A 25188-nucleotide genomic window follows, 5' to 3' on the forward strand; every position below is an offset into this window, starting at 1 on the left:
GTTGTGCGGCGGCCACCGCTTTTGGTTTTGGGCCAGCTGGACGTTTTTTCAGCTGCGAGTCGTATGGGCGTGATGTCAGTCAGTGAGCCAGAGGAGTACATTCTTAAAACAATAACACCATGCACCATTGTGCTGAATCACGGGAGCCAACGGGAGGTGAGGGCTGGGGGGTTATGATGTTTGGGTGAGAGCCCATAGCAGGAATGCAAATTGAATAGTTGCACAGTGGTGGAAAGTAAATTACTCTCTAGCTCTTCAACCAGTGCTCCGGGGACCACCAGTGGTCCTTGAGGTGATTCCAAGCTCAATGAAGAGTCTGTACATATTTAACTATTGAGAAGGTTAAATGAAATCAAATGGACTCATTCATTTAATGCTTCCAGGAGTGGAATTATTGTTAAACGTCTGCATTACTTAATTAACAAGAAGTCTACATAATTAGAGAATGTAAAGTAATTGTTATTTATATGGTTTGCCCGTCATCACTCTCTATGGTACCCCATCTATACATCATGGAACTGTGTCCAAAATCAAACGATAACAAAATATTCTACGTGTTGAGTCTGAGAGGCTAAATCTCATCAAAATGTGGTCCGTGGCTCAAATGCGGAATAAATAATGGGCCTTGATATGAAAACCACTGCTTAAAATGGTTCTCAAAGTGATGGACGCTCAGCAGTCATTGAAGGGGCGAGAGTATATACAGATGGAACCAAATGGACCCATCTGTACTCTCTCTCTCTCTCTCTCTCTCTCTCTCTCATTAGCAGGCAACAGTGCAGCACTATCCCTCTCTCTGTTTCTGAAACAACAGCGCCCCTACTGGTACTCAGTCATATACTGGTGCTCATTAACCAACACATAGGTGAACACGGACATTGCTGTTCCTTGGAGTGGTTGCACCACTATATATAGACCCACTGCTCTATAGCAATAATTATTATACAGCAATGATTGTATACTATTCTCATGACGTGTTATCATGTGTGAGCACTCATATGCTGTACTGCTGTGCTGCTGAGAGACAAGGGCTCACTGGAGCAATCCTTGGATTTGGCTGTCGTATAGCATGCAGTGGAAATGGCAGTGAATCACTCATTCTATACATGATGGTATGCACGTGCGGAATGCAATAAGCGCGGATATATTCTTTCTTTGCACGTTTCGGTCCTTTGTCGAGGCTTGGCAAAAGCAAACGCATTAAAAGCAAGCCTGCAATCCTTCTGTAGTTGCGCGGAATCCCTGAGTTTGTCACCAGCATAACTGGAGAACTGCGTCGTTCCCCGAATAGGCCGGTGCCCTGGTCAAGTGAAACTACAAATTCAATTTGCCAACGGTGCTTCACAACGTGACAGCTTTGAGCATGAACGATGACAATCGACCGGGCCAATTATTACAGTAATATGTTGTATTACAGTAAATCCTAATCCTCACAGGTTCAACTGTAATACTCTTGGTACAGAGTCAGGCCTACAGTATACTAATGCGCTATAGCCTCAGAGACCGCATGTGTTACTAATGCACTGGCATGGCATGGCACGGCATCCATTCTGGATGTTGAACGATGCGATGCTTTGGAAAAGGGTGCATAAGATGGAAATCCAATCAAAACCCACTTTCCAAAATCCACTTCCAGAGAAGTGTGTGTGTGTGTGTGTGTGTGTGTGTGTGTGTGTTTTCCTTCTTCCAGAGAACGGTAACTCATTTTAACATTTGAACGATACATCATTTTAATTTGATGGCCCCATCATGCATTAGCTGCCGCGTAATATGGAGTCGATTCTGCTGTGTTGCTATGCACTCTGTTATGCGCGCACACACGCACACACACACACACACACACACACACACACACACACACACACACACACACACACACACACACACACACACACACACACACACACACGCACACACACACCAATGAAATGTTAATCATTCCTAGGCTTTTAAGCGGACCGCTCTCCATGCTCAAAGCAGGATGTATGGAGCTGACAAATGGGCCAGTCAAAAATTGAAACTCCCTCAACCTCCAAGGTTAATAAGTTATTATTACATGATCACGGGAGCACCAGACCACACCATTCAACTTATTTCCTCATTATGTGTGGGCCACAACCTTTCCATTATTTTCTTGACAATTATTCCATTGATTACTTTTTAGATTCATCGAATGATTGAGAAGCTGGGTTTCTCTGTGCTTTGGTGAAAAAGAAAGCGACCATGTGTTCCCTAGTTAAGAGTCCATTGAAGATAACATGCTGGTGAAGGAGGAGGTGAAACGCTATGGAGCGGAGATGAAGGCATATCTATGTTGTTTGTATTAGGGTTGTCCCGATCCGATCACGTGATATAATGGCATGCCCAAAATAGACATTCAATTCAAATATTGATTATTTTGAGTAACCGATCCAATAGATTACTTTGATTAGCCCATAGCCTGTGTGTGGAGTGGGGACTGCAACCAACACACTAAGCCAACCAAAGTGAAAGCAAAGTTGCCTTCTCTCTTTTTTTTTTTTTTTTACTTTCCATTCCACTGATTGGGGAGCTGGAGTTAATACAGTCAGTTGGCAATGAAACCCACTTTTTGGGCTGGATTCAATCTTCACCATATCTTTAGGGAAATTTACAGGAGTATTGTAAAGCCTTCACCGCTGGCCATTATGTTCCCAGAGAGAATGGAGAGATGGACACTCTATGGCAACGCGGAACTGAAACACCTCTGCTGTGTCACTCCCAGTGACGGTAACGAAGTACATAGGACTACTACATTTATTCAAGTACTGTATTTAACCTATTGAGAACTGCAGACCAGATTCTACAAATGTCTTTTAAATCATGAGTTAAAAACCCCCGATGTTTTACTAACATTACACCTACTGTAGCTACATGTTTAAGCATTTATGTAATATTTATGTCAATTTCAGCTCTGACAATATTATTTCAGACATGCTCTATATATATATATATATATATATATCATATGGCGTGCGGGAGCATGTGCGTCACGCTGAGATTCCAATCAAATCCAAGCGATGTTCCCGTCTCGTCGCTCAGCGGTTACAGTATAATCGCTGGCCAATTTCCATCCCGACCGCTCCGATTGTGATGGAAATGAGTGTCAGCGCTCCAATTAACTGTGATACACCTGGCAATCAAAGAAGGTGATTGCGGCGCCTGGGAATGACATTATAGAGCAATTCAAGGTCACAGCAGGCGGACAATATTGCATTTTTTTTAATGGGCCCCGTTGCATGTTTTTTTGGGGGGAAATTGGCAACGGGATTACAATGAACATCCACCACCTCCAGATGTCTGTAGCTACACACGGTGAAACAAAGGGCTGTATAGTGGAAAGTAACTATACGTACATATACTGTGCCTGTACTCGAGTGTCTCACTCTGTCTGTCTGTCTGTCTGTCTGTCTGTCTGTCTGTCTGTCTGTCTGTCTGTCTGTCTGTCTTCTGTAAACAGAAGCTTACCGTCATTTCCATCCCCCCTCAGAGACAGACCGAGGACCGTCCTCCAGGTCAAACTATCATGAAATCAGCATTCTCCTCAACGCCGAGGCGGGCACCATTAACCCATTTTGGCCTGACGCCGATTCCAAAATGCCTTCTGAAAAACTTCAAATATTTATATAGCAGCATCAAATATTTATTTTATTTTTGAATACTGTACATACTGTATATGTACAGAACCCCAAGAGGGGTTCCCGCCCAGAATGGGTTAAATGAAGCCAGGGCAGCGCCAATCCCACAGTCCTCCTCCATTCAGCGACGCTGGCAGCGTTCGCCGGAGGTGCACAATCAGTCAGCACCGAGTTATTGTGTAATCACGCAGAAAGCCAGGGCCGGCAGACTTGATTTGGAAGGAGAAGTGGGGCTCTGTCGCCAGTCTAGCACCATTCAGAAGAAAATAATACTCGCCCATCGACGGGGAGGAGGAAACAACAATGTCGGCGAGCACTGCTGAACGCTTTATGTCCCCGCGGGCCCCCTTTCTATTTGTTTAAGCTTAAAGACATCTGGGAGAAGTATACTCACATTTTCTCACTTTAGCATAAACTTTAGCATAAAAAGGGGTTCATGTTTTGCGAACTAATCTAACTAACTTCCAACTAAAGTTTTCAAATAATTGTAGTGGACTAAATATTACATTTCCCTCTGATATGTAGTGGCGTAGCCTCTCTGTAACTATGACTATGCCATTTTTCATAATATCAAGGCCCATTCTTTATTTGGCATTTGAGCTACGGACAACCATTTGATGAGATTCAGAACCAAAATTTTGAATCTTCTGTTGTCGCATTAAGTAATGCAGATGTTTAACAGTAATGTAACTCTTTTTAATAAAAAAGTAAACCAAATGGACCCTTATGGATCCATACGGCTGACTTTGACCTTCCCGTGTGCCTGTGTGAGCGGTGTGCATGCCGCCTGCATTAATGGAACCTCTCTGCCAATATGAGCTAAGAAAGACAGAAACTTCACCCCATTATGGGACTCATAAATCAAGTGACTGTCTCCGCCTGCCATCGGACAAGTGGTGGAGGAAGATAGTATGACTCCACCGCCTCTCAGCGATACTTCACTTTATATCTAATATGCCGATTCTCAACCTGCTGGGCCGTGAGGGTGGGTCCCTGAATAATTAGCGAACAGATTTTAATGATAACATGACGTTCAAATTGAAAAATGTGTGTAGATATGCAATTTCATGGTATTTCTTTCTTTAGAACATTGGGAGAAAAAAAAGTTACATAGGGCAATCCGGACAAGGTTGAGATTTATAATCGACTGAATTCATTATGATTAACCACTTAACCCTGAATTAAACTTCATTATCAGTTGGCATTGATGGCGTATATAATACTAAAAGATCTACTGTACATTAAGCTCATAGAGCTTGTAGATCAGCTGTATTTTTTTTTCTTTCGTTAATAATCATAAAGATGATACTCCTCTGCCTTCTATTCTCCTCAAATCTCTTAGCCTCAAATTAACCACTTAAGTTACCGCATGAACCATATCGTCCATGAGCCAGAGCCCCAAAATTGGGCAATGCTTATCAAATGGGTGGACAAATCTATAGGTTTGGAGCTGAAATAGATGAAAATAGCAAATCTACAAGCTCACAGCGCGCTGTGGAATGGCTACTTTCTGCAAAGAGATTTGGTGTCTATAGAGGGAATAAAGGAAGGGGGGCCAAGTATAGTGTCCTGGGGAGCCCCGGAGTCCCTCAGGGCTCAATACTAGTGTATTTTCTGTTTACTGTCCTACTTTGTCCTGCGATCTATACAAGCTCACAATGCGGACGAGAGGCCTTGAAGTGGACAGAGTCGTTTCAGAGAGAGTTGCAGTAATAGTGCATGCTGAGGATCTATTGATCTGATCAGTTTCACCTAATGGATTGTTGACCCCATGGGATACGGTGGGGGGTGGGGTGATGAATTAATAATTTAGCATGCTAAGTGTGTGTGTGTGTGTGTGTGTGTGTGTGTGTGTGTGTGTGTGTGTGTGTGTGGGGGGGGGGGGGGTGCACTATGTTAGCTGACGCTGGACGGATCGGTATGTAGTGTACTTGTACACTAAGTGGAATAAGTCAAAGTTTAATGTATACCACAATGTAGACATTTTCAGTTCAGTTTAAAGTAAAAGGCCTGTATTAAAGTAAAAGTACAACAGTATTGGCATCAAGATAGATATATACTTACAGTAGGAACATAGCAGCTCTACAAGCTCACAATGTGTCGCATCGCAACACATTGAGAGCTTGCAGATCATCTATTTTTGAATAGACTAATTATAAAGTAGGGCTTAACTGGTATGTTTTGTACTATAATCTAAATTAAACAAAGTAACTTGCTGTCCAAAAATCAAATGCCGGTATAATCAAGTAAAAAAGTCTTCTTCTAAGATGTAGAATTGACATAATGAAGTATCGTCATCAGTCCAGAATGCGGAGAGGGGCGGACCATCTCCCAGCTGAGACACTTCCTATTGGTTCACCCACCTATGTGACCGCCTCCCCCCCCCCCACTCCCGACTCCACACAGCGGAGAACACTGACGCCATCACCATTTGGAGTGACGCCCCTCCCTCTGCACAATGATTTAATAGCGAAAATACAAGGTTCACTCCCACTCGTATGCCAGTTCTCATGCATGCATGTCTCACCGAGGCGTTTCTTTCTCCTTTGAACCCCCCCCCCCCCCCCCCCCCCGCCTGCGGCCTCCAAGGCTAATAGTGAAATCACCTCAACATGGTATACAGTCACCGAGTAAATGTACTTAATCGTCAGCTAACCTTCAACCTCCACCACTATCGTATCGTACCTCAGCACGCAGGAGTAGTGCCCCCCGTCGTCCAGCTACAACCTCCACCACTATCGTATCGTACCTCAGCACGCAGGAGTAGTGCCCCCCGTCGTCCAGCTCGGCCGGCCGAAACCAGATGGCGTCCTCCTCCTTGCTGGTCCGCGTGCCGTCGAAGCTGATGGGCTCCTCCAGGTCCCCGTGGCCCGTGCTCTTGTACCACATGAGGCTGAGGCCCGCGCTCTGCGCGTGCGTGTAGTTGGCCCGGATGTATCCGTAGAACAGGGCGCACTTGATCCGAACGGGCTCGCTCAGGAGGACCTTGTACTTCAGGTAGTCCACCGACCAGTCCGTGCAGCCGTCCACTGCAAGACAAGAAACAAAGGGGGGGGGGTCAAGCAATATGACATGGACAGCACAGTCACATTGGACCAACCGTGGGTGCATTGTTTAAAGGCCTGTATTCATACTCCACTGGAAACTACAACATGACGTCACGCCACGGCGAGAAGCCACTCACCGGCGCCGCTCACCCCAGCACTTGAGTTCTTCACTCAGTATCATGTAAAGCGTATGGATTTCTGTGGACTGTATGATATGTCTGTGTATCTTTTTTTTTGGGGGGGGGGGGGGGTCAATTATTTTTTCGTTCGCGTTCGGCTGAAAAAATGAAAGCCTGGCGGAACGAGAGACATGCCCTGGTCTAGGAGAGTAGAAGTGGGAGTGAACCAGAGGGGGCGTCTCTTTCCTCCGCTGATTTCTACCAGGGAGGGGAGGGGCGGGGCGGAGGGGGGCAAAGGGTGATATTCTCCAGCGGTTGCTCGTTGGGCGACCAGAAAGCAGGCTGGCTAGGCCAGGCTATTATTATATGTCAAGCTATGTCAAGATAAATCTGTAGTATCACAAGACCAAAGTCACACCACGCCAAATCTAATGTGATGTCATCGCAATAGATGGCTCATGATGAAAGTGTCCGACTGAAATAAACCTTTATGTATTTATGAAAACGGAGTTCAACGAAACGTGAAACATAAAACGGAGACGGAGTAATGGGGGTGGGTGTTTCAGTGACAGCCTGAATGAGTTTGAGTTCCACCCCCGAAAGATATACCCAATTTGTGCCATCACAATGCATAACGGAGCAACATTATGCTAATCGTGGAATTGGTATTTGGCAACGAGGAGTGTGCATGCAGCCACTTTGGTCGCTGCTGGCATTTCGCTGTTTATTCAGCGCGGTGACAGCATAGGTGGTACCGTAATTAATCAATTACCTCAGTTTCCTCCTTTTCTGGTGTCAACAACACATGAACAAGGTGCAGGATAATAGGGGAAGTCCACATCTGTGACATGTTCAGCGGGGCCCTGAAGCAGTCAATAAAACATTTCCTTGTGGGCTCTTTTATGAAACAACAGAGGCCTTGTAACTATAGGGGCTGGGGGGAGGGGGGGGGGGGCTAATCCAAATGAGTCGCTCTCAAAAAAGCACTCCCAATATTTATTTTGTTTTAACACTACCTTTTCCGGGGAATTAGTCATAATAAAGGGTGCCAAGCAGATGAGGCAGATTTTACTCTGAAAAGCCCCACCTTCTTTTACCCTCACTAGAAGCGTTTATATTCCAAAACTAGATGCTTGCTGAAGTCAGAAATGAAGACAGAACATTGCCGTTTTGGTCAAATCCATGGAGAGCGCCGTAGATTTAGAGTAAAGACACACTTTAGTTGGGCCGTAAACAAAAAGGAAGTGAACGGCAAAAAAAGAAAGAATTGAATTACAGCAATCTCGTTTGATATCATAACAAATTGACCTAAAGACGCGTACACACGTCAAAGGCCCCCCACGGTTTGATTAGAAAGACGTGTATACTGTATACACAAAAAATATATATTGACAAATCGTCTATGGGGGTTCCTGGAATAATTTGATTTGACAGCTCCTCTGTCAATTAAATCCATATATCAATGTTGGAGTCCTTTCACAGCTGTTCTCTGGACTGAGAAGTGCTTTCTGCATTCAGTCAAACCCAAAACTGAATATTATCGTACTAATATATATAGTATATATATATACACTAATATACAGTATTTGATATTGACCAGGATACGAATAATATTACTGACAACTATGAGAAAGGCTGGAGCAACAAAAGACTATAGAAAGGCTTTCTTATTTTAAATAACGTCCCGCAGAAACCGATTAATTACTGTACAATCTCCCTGCTTGATGTTCTGAAAGATTAATGCATCTACAGTATGTTCACATTGCGTCATCTGTCCCCCGGCCTGCCTGGAAGGCTATGGTATGCAGTCACATTCTTGTATTTAGTGGTGGAAAGTAACTATGTACTGCAACTTGAGTATATAAAACATATTCTTACTTCACTTTAGCCAAGCCTATACTTCGTTTTTACTCCACTTATTTTCAGCTTTAGTTGCTAGTTGCTTCATAATTTATTATGTGAAAAGAACACTCATTGCGCTGGCTGTTTGTTTTCACATTTTCATCACATTGGACATTTATTCAACCAATTATGATCTGAGGTCGGTTCTACAAATGCCTTCTAAAGCTGGCCACGGAACCCCCCCTCTGGAGATGTTTTGTGCCAGGGAGAAGATCTGTGTTAAAAATGTACAAGCTTGCAGCGTGGCACAAAGTGACACATTGTGAGCTCATAGATCTATTTGATTTAGAGAACAACTGTTCTAAATCCTAAGCTTTCTCTTACTTCAGCTTTTTGAAAAGAGCCTATAAGCTCCCAAGATCTGCTTTTGAAAAAAAGCCACTACTTTTGTATTTGCTAACTGATCTGCTTTTATTTTTTTGAGTGGTGCAACCACTCCCTTACTGAGCTATGTGTACGTGGCTGGGTGGGTGGGTGCCTGCATGAGCACGGAAATAGCATGGTTGTTTTTCACCACCTGTGCACACACACACACACACACACACACACACACACACACACACACACACACACACACACACACACACACACACACACACACACACACACACACACACACACACACACACACACACACACACACACACACACACACACACACACACACACACACACACAACACACACACACACACACACACACACACACACACACACACACACACACACACACACACACACACACACGTATTGTGTGGGGACTGTGGATGTAAACTAGCATCTTTGCTATTAAAATCTGGCGTATTTACATTGCATTCATGCAATGTCCATTAACACATTTACTGCGTTATAAATAACTCCCGTTCCCTGCCGGTGTTTAGACTAACCTTTGAAGAATCACGGCGTCACAATTGTCTACAATTCATGAAAATCCACGTGAAAATAGTCCAATAATTCGTGTTTGAATCGGGGATTCCACCACCGCAGTGATGCGAAACATATAACAAGGAACAAATTAAAAAGGAAGCAGCCGACACGCACCATAGGCAATGCATTGGGACTAATTTCCCAGAAGCCCTTGCAAGCCAGTGATAACCGTAACTGATCTTCATGATTGATTCATAATGTATCATACACCTATGTCCCCTGCCTCATACCGTGCATAACTTTCAGTCGAGAGTGACATCCATCTCCTGCTGCTATACCGAGAGCAAGCATCGATATGAGGTCTTCCAAGGTTGCCCGCTGGCCTCTATCTCCACTGTCGGGTGCAAACCTCGCATGCCCCTGATGTTTCTGAATTGAAGTATTTATAAAAGCACACACTCGACAGTCGACACACTTAGCCTCTTTGGTACAGCACCTGGTGTCTTATCTCAACTCAATACAGCATCGAATAAATAGTCGTCGCTGTCTGGAGGAAACCACCAATCAACATGTTTGAGGTTGTTTGATTTCTCATCATTAATAAATGCCACTGAACACCACATTGAAGTATTAAAAAAGTGCTTCGGACAAAACCTCTTAACTCCATTGGACCCTCAAACTGTCCTGTACTGAGATAACTCCACCACCTCTCATGCAAGTAATTGACAATATATCAAGTCACAACACCAAATGGAGTTGATTCCGATTCTGATTTCACTACTTTTCCAAAATAGCAGACCTACAAGCTCACATCATATCGCGATGCGTGTAGTCTATTTCTGCTACTTTGCTATATGACGATATAGTACATATGACTGATATGAGTGGGCTCGAACGTGACGTTCCCCCGCTTTCAGCTCAACACGCATATTTAATGTATTGTTTAATTATGACGGCATTAAGCCACCCCCAAGGGAGTACCTGGGGATCAAAGCTGTTTTTTAGATGCATCAGAGAAGCTATAGTAGTCAACCTCACTGCAAAATGATAGTTAATAGAACGTCACAATCATTTTAACCACTTTCATATTTTATACTTTTGGCTGTTCAAAAAAATGTCAGATATACAAGCTCATAGTACGCCATTTCACGCAGCGCTATGAGCTTGTAGATCAGCTATTTTTGTGAATCTACGTGGTTACTTTCCACCACTGGTTGTGAGCTTGTAGATCGGCCATTTTCAGCGACAGCTTCCCTCAGAACAGACACTAGTATGGAACCCTGTGGGACTCCACTCAACCATAATGGGTTGTTACCGTTTAAGCGGAACCAAATCATGAAGCCCGTTTATCAATGACAACACAAGTGTATCTTTTTGATAACACATCACAATGTCTGTACATAACACATACAGTACAGTATGTTCTTTTCAAGGTATACATAGAGAAAAAGCCATCCTGGCAATTCCATTTTCTTCCAGTTTCCTCACATTTCCATTTCCCCTTGCATCACCCCAGCCCACCACCACCACCACCACCACCACCACCACCACCACCACCATCCAACCCCCCCACCGCTGCATCACACTCCCTTCACAAACAGCTGGCGAGCACAGCTGCCGCGGAAGCAACAGGCTTGCCTAACCCATTCTGACCTGAGATCAGATTCATACGAGGTTTCCAGTGGACACACACTGGTCTGATTAACCCATTCTGACCCGAGATCAGATTCTAAAAATGTCAGTCGTTCTTCGATTTTTCAAAAATAGCAGACCTACAAGCTCGTAGCGCGCCACTCGGTGGCGCGATATGAGCTTGTAGATCTGCTATTTTTCAATAGCTAAAGCATAACATGATGCTAACACCAAAATGGGTTCCCGTTCAGAATGGGCTAATTGAGCCTCCATAAATGTTTTATTTACTAAAGAAGCATCTTCGCCTGCAATCAGTGTGGGAGTGTACATCATGTGTGGGTGGTGGGCGTGTGTGTGTGTGTGTGCGCGTGTGTGTGTGTGGTGGGGGATAGTGGGAATTGTGTGATGTACAGTAGCCCCATGCTGATTTATGTAAGTCCGTCGTTGTATATCCTCGACTCCTGTGACTTCTTGTCGAGGGTTCATGGCAATCCAAGTGCTTTTTTTGAAGGCTGCGGATGATGAGAATTATAGCGTTTCGTCGAGCAAGTAGATTTTTTTTTCTTTCTCCAGGAGTGACAGCCCGTCGTCTGTAAGCGGGTCCGTCTATCTGTCCGTATGTGTCTGTCATTCAATCTCGCAAATCTTGCTGCACTGATCAGGGGCAAATGTCATGTGCACACTGCCAGTAGACCACCAAACGCACATGATTTTTTACAAGCTTTCAACGCGTTCACTTTGCGACATTGTGAGTGTGTAGATAGGCTACTTTCGGGGTGAGGAGATTTGGTGTAGGACACGCTGTGATTGGCCAGTGCACTTGTGCAAGGACATGCTGTGATTGGCCAGTAGCAAATAGGAACATGGTTGAGTCGGCTAAGTGTACTTCACAACGTTCGACACGGCAACTCAAGCGCTTTAGCACGTGCGGTGGTGTGTCTCGTGTCTCAAGTTCGCTTGAGACGGCGCCACTCTGTCGAGGTCTAAAACTGTACTTTATCCCCCTACTACTAGTAGTAGGAGGTGGATGGAACACGAAGGCGATTCTGTACTCATGTATAATATATACCCCTGAGAGGGTTTCTCAGTTGAAAGACAGAAATATATAATCAGCATAAAAAGGACCAACTTGAGTCTTCGCTGAAGAGGAAGAGGATGGGTATTGTTATAATTATGAGATTATGATTTGTTTATGTTCGGAATACAATTCTTACATGATCCGATCTAAGATTCGCCTTTGGTAATAACAATAGAAAGCGGCAGTGGCGTCAAACTCTGGTGCTCTATGTATGGCGTTGTGCACTTTTTGCTACTTTTTTATAAACTATTACCAGAAACACACGGCAAGCACATAGCTTTCCATGAATGACCATAACAGGTTTGCAATTCTGAGAGTGTTCAAGTGGAACCAAATGGACCCATAAGGGTCTCAGAGTTAAGGGGGTCCTTGCAAATACAACATTTGAGAACCACTAGCACTAGTTGAACTCCTAATATGCCACAGTGTCGTATTAAATAAGTGTACAAGTATATTCTGACCAAACCCTGGAGACGTATAGCATTCAGTAGTTGGGTCTTATGATCAAAATAAGAACATTATAATGGTGTGTAAAAAACAAAAGAAAAATTTGCCACAGACAAGACCAAGTCTTTGCCATGGACACATTTTGTCTGTGTACGGACACATTGATGACCCCTGGCTTACACCGATGAGAGTGAATCAACAAATCTATTTACTGGTCAGGCAGATTCAATTTCAATCCTATAGTCATATCATCCTCATAACTGTTATGGAGCACATACTGTATTGCAGCTGTCACTGAACTCCTGTGACATGAGAGGACGCTCTCTCCAATGAGATCGCATTACCGCAGCTACCATGGCGACCAAAAGTGTCTTGTTAATCCAATAACTATAGCTAATTAGCTCGTCGAAGCATAGACACTCGAAGGCTTTGACGGGGAATCCAAACGTGAAACACAAATGATCCTCACCTGCAACACATATCCCTGATTCCCTGTGCACTCCTCCCACTGAAACTTCTTTGTGTGGTGTGTTTTTTTTTCCCCCTTTGTTGAGGCTACAAATCAAACTAATTTAATTTAAAGGACCAAGCACTCTCTCCTGATTTGCAGAAATATTAAAATTATAATATAAGTACAGCTAGTACTCAGGAAATGTACTTTAGTGCTGTGTCCGCCACTGATTATACATTCAAATGCAGCTACGTACAGATGAAAACCTCATAGTAGCATTCTACTCATAGGCCCCGTGTAGAAGGACAAATGATTTAGCAAGGCCATGCTGCCTCCGCCGAGCAGTAAACAATAACCACTTTATACTGCTGTACAGCAGCTATCCCAAGGCTTTGATGCCTCTGGTTTTAATTTCATACAAAATGTACTGGGGGTCCCTGCTTTGTCCCTGCTCTCTCTCAGAGAGGAGGTCCTTGGTCTGAAAAACGTTGAAGTTCAGGGTTCTCAACTCTCAAGGGTTGAAATTACTTAAATGCATGTACCTTTTAAAACTGCAATTAAAACAGTATTCCCATTTGAGCGAAACATTTAAACTCCTAGAGTATTTCAGTTGAACCTGTGAGACAGTGCTCAGAAAAGGTTTGACAATATTACCCAGAGATGCTGCCATGCACCCAAATCTCTACGAAGCCTGAGGCAAAAATTCAACTGAACACCCAGAGTTAAAAAAAACAGCTTTGTCAGGCCCTGCATATGGCAATGCCCATCATGTGCAACTTCAGATTGATTGGCCCAACCCACTAAGGAGAACAAATACCTGAGAACTGCCACATAATCGTATAAGGTCCCCCGCCCGCTGATCGTTTGTCGTTGTAGCGTGTTGAGAGCTAGATTGATTGGTCGAATATTGTATTGACAGCAGTACATAAAAAAGGCCAAACGGAAAATCACAAAAAAAGCCATATAGGCTTCCATTGTGGTCCATATAAGCGTTCGAACAAGACAAACAACAGTGCACATCACTGTGGGTTCTTGCCGAACACAATTGATTTTTTTAATTAAAGCTCCTACACTGTATATTGACTATACACAGACACCTACTGTACAGTACACGAACAAGAACACAGGGATATATCACAGTGTGCCAAGTCTACAGTATATACAGTAGCCCCCATGCAGCCTGGCTGGGCCCGCTGCATTTAAATCATTTAAATCAACGTCCTTTATAACAGCGGCTCTCAAAGTGCCAGGGCCCTGCAGGGGCTCTTGAGGGGGTTCCAGGGGTTCCCCAGCCAAATGTCTTATTATATTTTAACCCATTCTGACCTGAGATCAGATTCATACGAGGTTTCCACGGGACACACACTGGTCTGATTAACCCATTCTGACCTGAGATCAGATTCTAAAAATGTCAGTCGTTCTTCGAATTTTTCAAAAATAGCAGACCTACAAGCTCGTATCGCGCCACTCGGTGGCGCGATATGAGCTTGTAGATCTGCTATTTTTCAATAGCTAAAGCATAACATGATGCCAACACCAAAATGGGTGCCCGGTCAGAATGGGTTAACCTCTGTATCAAGATTGTATACGATGGCTATTCAAAATATAGCAGTACGGTTCTTTGTGACTCACAATTGTCACGTGGATGTACAGTATATGCCATAATATGCACACATGATGAGATTTGTTGACTCAAATCTCTGAATTCTGTAAGTTAAATTTCGTGAGGGATGATCTGTCACTTCAGCGAAAGCATTAACAGTACAAGCTCACGGCGCGTATCACTTCGTCTTTACATTTTTTAAATGATGTTGCTGCTTGCATTTCGTTACACAAATCTTCTCTTCTGTCGGTCCCTGCCACAAATCATTTTCAGATGGGGGTCCGCAGCCAAATACATGATAAATATACGTTTGAGTACTATTGATTTAGAAGGCATTTGTAGAATCTGCCTCAGGTCCTGATGGGTTCAAGTTGTATCAGTACATGAACAAGAACTTTTTTACTCACTTTTCTGCATGCCATGCAGTTAAATCAACATCCTTTATAACTTTGCGCTGTCGAACCAGCTCTCTCTCTGTGTCTCTGTGTCTGTCTCTCTGTGTCTATATGGCCAAGTCCAGCATTGAGAGTTTACACAGACGCTAACGAAACAACTTACACATTGGAAGCGTAAAAAAAAATACAGCGTCCATGTCCATGTGCAAGTGGACATGTGACTGAAGAGAGAAATGGATGAGGGCCATGTCCACCCACAGCAGTCTGTCTTGCTGTAAGAATAGCAATTCACTAAAATGCTAAAGAAATGTGTAGCTTACGTTTTGGACACGTTAAAATGGTCAATGTCCATGTGCAAGTTCAGATCGAATGGTTAAGCCGACAACGGCGGTTCTGCCCACAGCAGAGTCTTACTGTACTGAGAATAAGAATTCACAAAAATGTGAATAAACCGCATGGAAGAAAATCCAATTCTCACTCTCTGTATATACATGTATGCCAACGGTCAAGCCCTTATGTACAATGTGGGGTGTACTAGTCAACCCACTGACGGACAATGTTGTCCCAAGTCAACATTGGTACTGTTGGGCGTGTGCGTGTGAGTGTGCGCGCGCGTGCGTGCGTGCGATTTCACTGCCTAATCCTTTCAAAGAAGGGCCTTTTATTACTATTATCGTCTCTGTCGGGTGGAAAACTCACATGCTGTATCTGAATCTGTTACTTGTTCAAAAGTAGCAGATCTTCTACCCAATGGTATGAAAAACATGCTTTCTGCAAAAAAAAAGGCTCTCGTTTCCCGTAGCTAGTTAGAGACTGCGTTGAGGCAACACACAATGTGCCATTTCACACAGTCTGTCGCATTGAAAAGCGACAATTGTCCCAAGTCAACATTGGTACTGTTGGGCATGTGTGTGTGTCTGTGTGTGTGTGTGTGTGTGTGTGTGTGTGTGTGTGTGTGTGTGTGTGTGTGTGTGTGTGTGCGTGCGTGCGTGCGTGCGTGCGAGCGCGCCATGTCGAGGGAGGGATGGCGGTTGGGTTGGCAGGACATAAATGTGACACAATGCCCTAATTGAACCCGATTATCATTTCCCCCTCCTCTCCTCGGCAGACCTTTGCTTTGCCCGGAACACGACCGGTGAGGGAATTAGCCAATCAGCCCATGAGCCACAACAACAACAATGACAAGCCCAGTAGCTCTTCGACAACAAACCATTGAGCCGCTATAAGTGACATTAGTGACCGCGGCTAAGCGCCAGGCAGTGGTGGGAAAAGTACTCAAATGTTTTACTTAAGTAAAAAGTATCAAACTACTGCAATATAGAGATACTCTGTTACGAGCAAAAGTCCGACATTCAAAATGTACTTGTAGTAAAAGTACAAAAGTATTGGCATCAACATGTAAAAGTATAGGCTATACTCATTATGCTGAAGGCCCCATTTAAAGTTTTCAAAATGTATACGAGTCGTTTGAAAATAGCAGATATACAAGCTCACGACGTGTCACAATGTGACACATTGTGAGCTTGTAGATCGGCTATTTTCACATGGCCGAAATGTATGTTTTGTAACAATAATCCAAATCTACAAGGTAACTATACTAAAGTTTTCAAATAAATGTAGTGGAGTAAAAGTGCAATATTTGGAACCGAGTACAATTACCTCAAAATTGTACAATAAGTACAGTAGCCGACGTAAATCTACTTAAATCTACAGTAGCCTAAGTAAATGTACTACTAGGTTATTTCCACTACTGCTAACTGCGACTCATAACCTATTTTAGGCGGGAACCCGTTTTGGTGTTTTAAACATTATGTTATAATTTAGCTATTGAAAAATAGCAGATCTACAAGTGGCGCGCTACGAGCTTGTAGGTCTGCTTTTTTTTTTAAATCATGAAAATGTGCCACAAATCTTTGAATATATATTTCAGAGCGAACATTTTTAGCTAAAATATTGGCTTCTGGGGGGTCCCTGCAGGAACTAAATATTCTGAAGATGGGGGTCCTTGGCCCAACAGAGATAATTCTGGGGGTCCTTGACATGAAAAAGGTTGAGCCCCACTGACATAGGTTTTTCCAGAATAAGGTTAGGATTTAACAGACATTTTTTAAATCGACTTCAGTCCAAAATGGGATAAATATGGCGGAGGGGGAGAGTAAACAACCGAGGTGATTCCTTCAGTCTGCTTTCCAAATGTGTGTTGGCAACGCCGCTCCGTCAGACAGAGAGACGGGCGCCCGTTGTTGTCGTTTGGTCCAAACGACGGGCAGAGCAAATGTTTGCGTGTCACTCTGCATAGAAAAGCGAGATTTAATAGAGCCATATTCACTGACACCGCATCTAAATGGGGACTTCGAGACCATAGACAGATTTTAAGCACTCCATTAAACAGAGACGGGGCCATTTGTCAAGACTGACTTTCTCTTCCCGTTTGCTCTGTTTGTGTCATTTACTCGGTAAAGAGCCCCCCACAAACACCCCCCCCCCCCTGCACGCTTATGCGGAAGGATTACATACAGTACAAATGCAATTTCACCACTTTATGATGCATAGATTTTAGGGGCCAAAAATGAGTGAGTTACAACCTCTCTTTTTGCGCCGTGTCACAATTATGAAAGCTTTTTTCTGTGCATTTCCAAAGGTGTTTTTTCATTAAACATACTCTAAACACTGTAAATGATATTACGGTGCATTCAAGAGAAAGGGATATTCCAATAGATGAGGTCCCACTCAGACCATTCTCCAATACAGTAATAATACTCCCACTGAATCTCATTAAAGAAATAATAACAGCCTTCACGGGCCTGAAAATAGAAATAAGCCTCCCCTCGGCTCTGCTGTGCTATTTCCGTTTGCAACATTTGCTACTGCTCTTGTTGGTTTTGTCGAATGAATACTGTACCATTGATCGATTTCGTCAACTCGTCTGGCTTGTGCCTGCATGTCACGAGTGTTCATTTACCTCAGAGAGCGTACGAATGGAACCAAAAGGACTGCGGGTCCATTTGGTTCCATTTGTACACCCTCTCTTTAGGTCGTCCTCAGACGAGCCCTCCATCGTTGCTGCCAGTCATCTCGGTTCTCCATGCATCTGGCCAGCTCGTTGGTGCTTTGCACTCCTGCATCGTTCTTGAGAACATCCTACCAACACCGGTGCCCATGTGTTGGTTCCCACAGCACTATAGTGTGCTGGCTGGCAGTGGGATAAGCAAAAACATCTTAGAAACACAACCAGCCGTAGAGTGATTTAAAAAGGGCAGAACCGACATAAAGTCCCACCAATGTTGTCATTATTGTTACTACCCACTATATTTTATGGTCACCTAAAGAGAGGTGTGTGTTCCTTTTTTGGGGGGGATAGACGGGGGTGATAAATTGGGGTTTACAGGCCTACAGAGGGCTGCTGTACGCGCAGACTGAATGGTTTCATCGGCAGGGAGGGATGGCAGACATTATATACCGCACTGTCTTATCCTCTCGCGCACGCACACACACACACGCGCGCATGCACATGCACACGCACAAGGTGTGACATCAACCTCTGGCTGCTTTCAGGAGGTCTTGTCATAACTGGCCGCGCGCCAAAGTCCCTAAAGGAACTTATCAACTTCACAGCACTCCAGAGAGAGAGAGAGAGAGAGAGAGAGAGAGAGAGAGAGAGAGAGAGAGAGAGAGAGAGAGAGAGAGAGAGAGAGAGAGAGAGCGCAGTAGTTTTCAAACTTTTTTGTGTCAAGGACCCCGGCCCAAACTGGCAGTGCGGCACGAAGTGAAAGTGCACTGAGCTTGTTATTTTCTTTGTTTCTTTTCTCTCTGTCTTTCTTATTTCCGGGGGACCCCCTGGAACCCACCCAAAAGAAGGACCCCTGGGAGGGACATCAATGGGTTAGAGATTGCATTAGAGAGAGAGAGAGAGAGAGAGAGAGAGAGGACTGGAAAGCCTGACCTGTCGTTTTCCTCCGTGTAGAAAATGCTGCAGCAGCAGAGTGGCTCTCAATTAAGAGGAAAATAGCTGTGATGTGGAGGAGAGGAGAGGGGCTAACCTCTCTACCGCCAGAGCACGACCGTATGGGCGGGAGGGGGGGATTACCTGCATGATTGAAGTATGCTACCGCCAGCGCGTAGAGATGAGAGCACAAAAAAAAGGAAAGGAATGAATCATCAGTCAATAAACCAATCAGCCGTGGCCTTCTCTTGTGTGCGCGCATGGGTGCGTGCGCGTGTATTACTGTATAGGCTACTTGTGTGTAGGGTACACAATATGCAAGATATACGTTGTGAGCATACTTTTCCTAGTCCTCACAAGATAAATGGTTTGATGCATGGTGAAACAAAGAGAAAAAAATTTTTTTCAGAAAACTTCAGGATTTAGAACGCATTTTTAGAGTTGGCGTCATGGTTGTCACACACTGAAAATAAACGATCTAAATCAGCTCAGAACGCGTAGCAGCGTAACACGTGTAATATAATAATTTGAATGAGCGGTACCGGTCCAAGTTGGTGCACTGCGGTGGGCCTAAATCTAACCTTCTTTCTAAACATAACCTCAAGAAAACTATGTCTAACCCTAACCTTATTTCTAAACGTATAACCTCTGTAAAAGTATGCCTAAACCCTGCCTTATTCCTAAACGTAACCTCAGTAAAACTATGCCTATAAACCCTAAACTTATTCCTATAACCTTAACCTCAATAAAACAAATACAAGAATACAGGAACCGCTGGGAGGCGCGCGGTCCGAAACTGCAGCGATGTTGGAGCAGGCTGTTAAGTTTGACTCGCCTAAGGATGTCTCATTTCAGGATAACTGTGTCCTACAGAATAAGGCTTTATTCTGTTGGAAGCAGTTATAAAACCACTTTATTTAAAGATCTCTGAAGCCAGAGAAAAGCCTTTCAGGCATTTAAAAGTTCCCATTAAATGCTCCCACACTCGTATACACAATGACATTGTCGGTTTCATCCTCATAGCAGTTTTTGTATTGACTTGTGCCTTCGTTTGAAATGTACCCATTCTACATACTGTGAATAAAAATGTCAATCGATCACATCATCAAGTAAACAAATAAAGGTATATATATTTTTAAGATTCTCCAACGATGAATGGACAACGTCTCTGTCGGGTGGAAACCTCATATGTCCAAAACTATTACTTTTCAAGATTTAGCTCCGCTACCTTTGATGCTTTTTTATGACGCTATATCGAGTTAACGTGCCAGATTGCGGCAGTATTGAGTTCACAGGTTCCCTCCTCCTACCTCAACCTGGTCTCTCTCAAGCAGAAACGATGAACCCAAAAAACCAACGGGGGAAAAAAATACAAAAAAATAGTTAATATACAGAATGGTTTCTGCCCAACAGCGACTATAGCCTACAGTATACAGTATATTCACATGATGACTATAGCCTACAGTACAGTATATTCACATGATGCTGGCTTGTTGGCCTCCGCTTTCGCTTCACGACTTCCGCGACATTTACCGCCTCCACCCAACCACCACCCCCCCCCCCCCCTCCCCTTCGTCTTCCTCGGAATCCTCGCTGAGTGATAAAACGTCTCTATCTGCCCGACGCCACCATGCCTGTCCCTTCTCCCCCTGCCTTCTCATGACACTCCGTCTTCATTTGTCGTTTCTCTCTCTCTCCCTCTCCCCCTCTCTCTCTCCCTCTCTCTCTCTCTCTCTCTCTCTCCCTCTCTCTCCCCCTTGACGGGGGAGCAGCCTGTCATTTATATGCAAATATACTCGTTTCACGATAAGAGTAAGAAAAAAGAGCGAGCGAGAGGGAGGGAGAGATTGTTATGTTTTTCTCCTTCTTCAATGCCTATCGTAGAATAATAAACACGGCCGGCAATATGGCCGGGCTTCCGTCTCCATATCAGAACCCCCCCCACCCCCCCCTCCCACCCACTCTTCTGTTGATTGTCAGCTGCTGCCCTGTGCGGAGAGGTTAAACGCTGCTGCAGGGGTGGCTAGAGGTGCTGCAGTGGTTTAAAGTAACTAAGTACATCTACTTAAGTACTGTAGTTAAGTACAAATTTTAGGTATTTGTGCTTTACTTTTCAAAAAAGAGAATTATCCCGTGATTTTGCAACACACTTTTTCACCCAGTGTCAATTATCTAATGTAATCCTGGGCGCTACACTTCCCCTGTAGTTTGTATGTGTGCTTTACTTGAGTATTTCCAATTTCCAATACCTTTACTTCTACTCCACTACATCTCAGAGGCAAATGTTGTACTTTTACGTACTACTAGTGTGGTGTTACTATAGTCACTTTGATTATTATTATTATTATTATTACAAAACATATTAAACACTTAGCTCCATTATGCTTTTCGACCATTTGGAAATAGAATAAAATGCCTTTTCAGGTCGGGGTAATTCCAATCAGGATAGAGCCCTCATGTATATGCACGCCAGAGAAATTCAATACATTTAGTGTAGATATTCCAGATACTTGTATCAGATGTGGTATTGACAAATGTAGGAATGGGCCCGCCATTCTTTTGGTAAAGAATGACTTTATTGAATAAACGACAACGTTTCTTAGTAGATCTTCGTCAGGTCAGTATACAGATGCACACATCATCACATTGTCTATGATGTCTATGGGCATGGGCATGCCCAAGAGTGAAAGAATTCTGGGAAGAAGTAAGGAGGGAGATTCAGAAGATATTGTTGATAAATGTTGAGCTTGACCCGAAACTGTTTCTATTACCACCTGGCTATAAGATACAGAGTAGCGAACAACGCTTTTTAGATTTATGCTTACTACAAGCCAAAAGGGCTATAGCTTTATCATGGAAAAAGATAGGCAAACCCAGTATTGCTCAGTGGTTTAGGGAGCTATCTATGTGCCTTCCTCTGGAAAAAATAACATATTGTCTGAGGTGTTATGTATTTTGTTTGTTTGTTAAAAAAAAAGAAAGAAAGGAAAATGCATTAAAAAAAGGATAGAGTGATTGGAAAGGCTTATACATTTTAAGCTAATGAATGGGGATGAAATTGACAACTTTAAGCCATATATATTGGGGGATTGTGAAAGAAGCCAATTGACAAGCTCACAACGTGTCACATTGCAACGTTCAGTCAGGTTATTAGATCAGATATTTTCGATATTTGAAAATTATATAGATATATTTCTTTTTATTAATTTCTTTATTTTTTGACCAAAATGCGGTGCAAAAGCTTGTGGATCTGCTACTTTTGACAAGCTATACGAGGCGACCGGTGGCAGGGATGCATGTGTTCGTACTTACGTAAACACCTGTGCGCGCACACGTATACGCATGCATGCAAACGGCAAACGTTTCACACACAAATCACAAAAATTTACGGGGTGGAGAGGTTGGTCCCTCGAAAAAGCCCCCCTTAAGGTGTTCATATAAAGTCCATATAAAAATATGGACAGCAATCACGATTTATGAACAGAGCAATATGCTCGAAATCTGGGCCTCGCAAATGTCACCACTGTCACCGAGCAAATGACATTCATCAATTTCTCAGCCCTCCGCTCTGCGTCACTCGTGCCCATCGGGGGTCTGTGTGCATGCGTCGACACTGATCAGAAGCCACTCCTTGCATGTTATTAGACCGGTGGGTCTCAGAGGCTCCTTTTACACAAGGGGTTGAACTTGAACCGCTTCCGTTCTTCCTGCCCACATTGAACCAGTTCAAGAGTGTTTCCACTGACAATGGATTGGTTCAGATCAGAACCCTAAAAGTTGGTTCGGAACTGGACCCCCCCAAAAAAACGGCTGCCGGTTCCATGAAAGCGCCACGGTTCCAAGAGTCTAGAACGGAACCAGTTCTAGAACCAAATGATTGCGCTACAATGCTTTTTTTTTTATGTGATATTTTTGGGGGGTTTTTTTGTAGCCTTTATTGATAGATTCCAGTGGGCATCGGGACTCAAACCCTGTGCACACTGTCATGCTGGACTACCAGCCAAGGTGCCTGGAGCGGCCCAGGACATGCTACGCTGCTCTACGGCTCTTCAAAGCACTATGCAAATCAAGCCTGCGACATAGAGACGATTAGCCGTCCATATGTTGCCCACCTGGGCATTCTGTCGCGTGGCAATAAGGTGCCAAATGCGGACATTGTTTTCTGCTGATCCAGAGAGCACTCCTTCCTGTCAGGAACCGAGCTTGGAGCTTAAAAAAGCAGATTAATGTACGATGCCTCTGTGCCTGACTTTGACATCATTCCCATCGTCAAGGTCTCTCAAAAGCAGTGGTTCTCAAACAAACGTTCTATTTTTATTCCAAGTACCCCCAGTTCGCTAGTCATTAGGCCATGGACCCCCCCCCTGCTCCATTACACTGAGAGTTATGGACCTTTAATGACACGTAAGGATACACATTTGGTAACTATCACCGGGGACCTATTGGAACCCCCTCATCACCAGGGGGGGGGGGGTCCCCAGACCCCCACACATTGGGAACCACTGCTCTAAGAATTCATGTATATATTTAGTTTTATTTAAAACCACCCGCTGAATACAATGACGGTGTGGCCCAAAATCCTCACTCTCCAAAGCGAGCCATTTTTACCGTTCAGCTATTGCATTTGCGAGCGCTCGACAGACTCGCCCCACATGGCGAGTACTACAGCGTTCCACGGGACTGTCTGACTACAGAAGAGGGAGACAGACGGCGGAGTGATCCTGTGCAGCCTTCAACACAACAGAGCTATTTAATCAGAAGGTCGTCCCCTCCCCATGGTCCCCGGGGGGGGGGGGAGGGGGGGCACTAATCCTGTCATCTCTACAGCGGACCGCCTGGGGGACCGTTTCAGAATGCGCCACATAAACAAAACGGAACCTATTGGACTTACTGCTGTGAAAACATTGTACTGCTGCATTGCAGACGACACAGCACGCCCAGGAGACCCACAACAACACAAGTGCACACGCGCACACGCGCACACACAGCTGTGAACGTAAGCACTCATATTATGCAAGCAGTCACACACGCGTAATACAAACATGTGTGTATGTATACGTGCGTGCACTGTAATCTCCTGCCTCATTGTGCGGTAGGCCTACAGTAGGTATAGGGTTACAACCTACAACCTGGCTCTGTGATTCAACTAGGATGACACTCGCAGAAACACTGTCACTTCTCAGCCATGGGAGAGAGAGTGAGTGTGTGTGTGTGTGTGTGTGTGTGTGTGTGTGTGCACGTGTTTGTGCGCATGCATGCGTGCGTGCACAACCCCTGCATGCGTGCGTGCGCAACCCCTGCAATGGGGGTAGATGGCTGCTTGTGGTCAACAGGTCGTATACTCTAAACAGACACAGACACAGGGACACACATAGCCCTTCAAAAGGAGTGGCGTGCACCGCTCAAAAAACTGGCATCGGTACATCTCTAGCCAAATAAGTAATTCCTTCTCCTACTGACAGTTAATGACAGAGCTACAGGATAGCGGACCAGACTGGCAGCTTTTCATATTTCAACCTTTGACTCCACCTCCCTGTATAGTATACCCCTGTCATGTCTTTCACTCTCCCACTCTCTCTCTCTCCAAATCTCATCTGTCAAGTTCTGTAGCCACGTTTATCTAACCACTTAGAGATGGCCAATTCACACATTTTCAAACTATCTTCTTATAATCGCTCCTCGCTTTTATAAGATGCCCACCGTTTGTGTCCACTGCACCGTGTCCGTGCACGTCCACTGCCATTGTGGAACGTGCGTCACCACACCAAAGTGTCTCAGCACTACGAGAACATTACACATTATAGGAAAACATCACAACAGCACATTGCAAATCAACAAGGTCAAAATACATACAGTATTGTTGAGCCAGAAATTTATTTTTGCCATGTCCTCTCTCTCTCTCTCTCTCTCTCTCTCTCTCACACAAACTTGCCAGACAGGTAGGAGGAGAAGGAGTGAGTGGGCGAGCGAGAAAAGCATCTCACTGTGGTAGTTCCATGAAGGGTAAAAATGAAATAAAAGTACATATCCTGCATATTCAGCTAGAGCA

At 44.2% G+C, this 25188-nt stretch overlaps 1 protein-coding gene across 1 annotated transcript in view; it reads right to left on the minus strand.

Annotated features, from left to right (window-relative positions):
* LOC308311992 (interleukin-1 receptor accessory protein-like 1) overlaps nt 1-25188 on the minus strand; it is a 414337-nt gene that overhangs the window by 244628 nt on the left and 144521 nt on the right. The window contains exon 3 of the mRNA XM_080758824.1: nt 6406-6685. Within this exon, the coding sequence (XP_080614950.1) occupies nt 6406-6685 (280 nt within the window). The remainder of the gene's footprint in view (nt 1-6405; nt 6686-25188) is intronic.

The sequence above is a fragment of the Protomyctophum bolini genome, assembly GCF_963924005.1.
Source record: "Protomyctophum bolini genome assembly, chromosome: 24".
Taxonomy (NCBI): Eukaryota; Metazoa; Chordata; class Actinopteri; order Myctophiformes; family Myctophidae; genus Protomyctophum; species Protomyctophum bolini.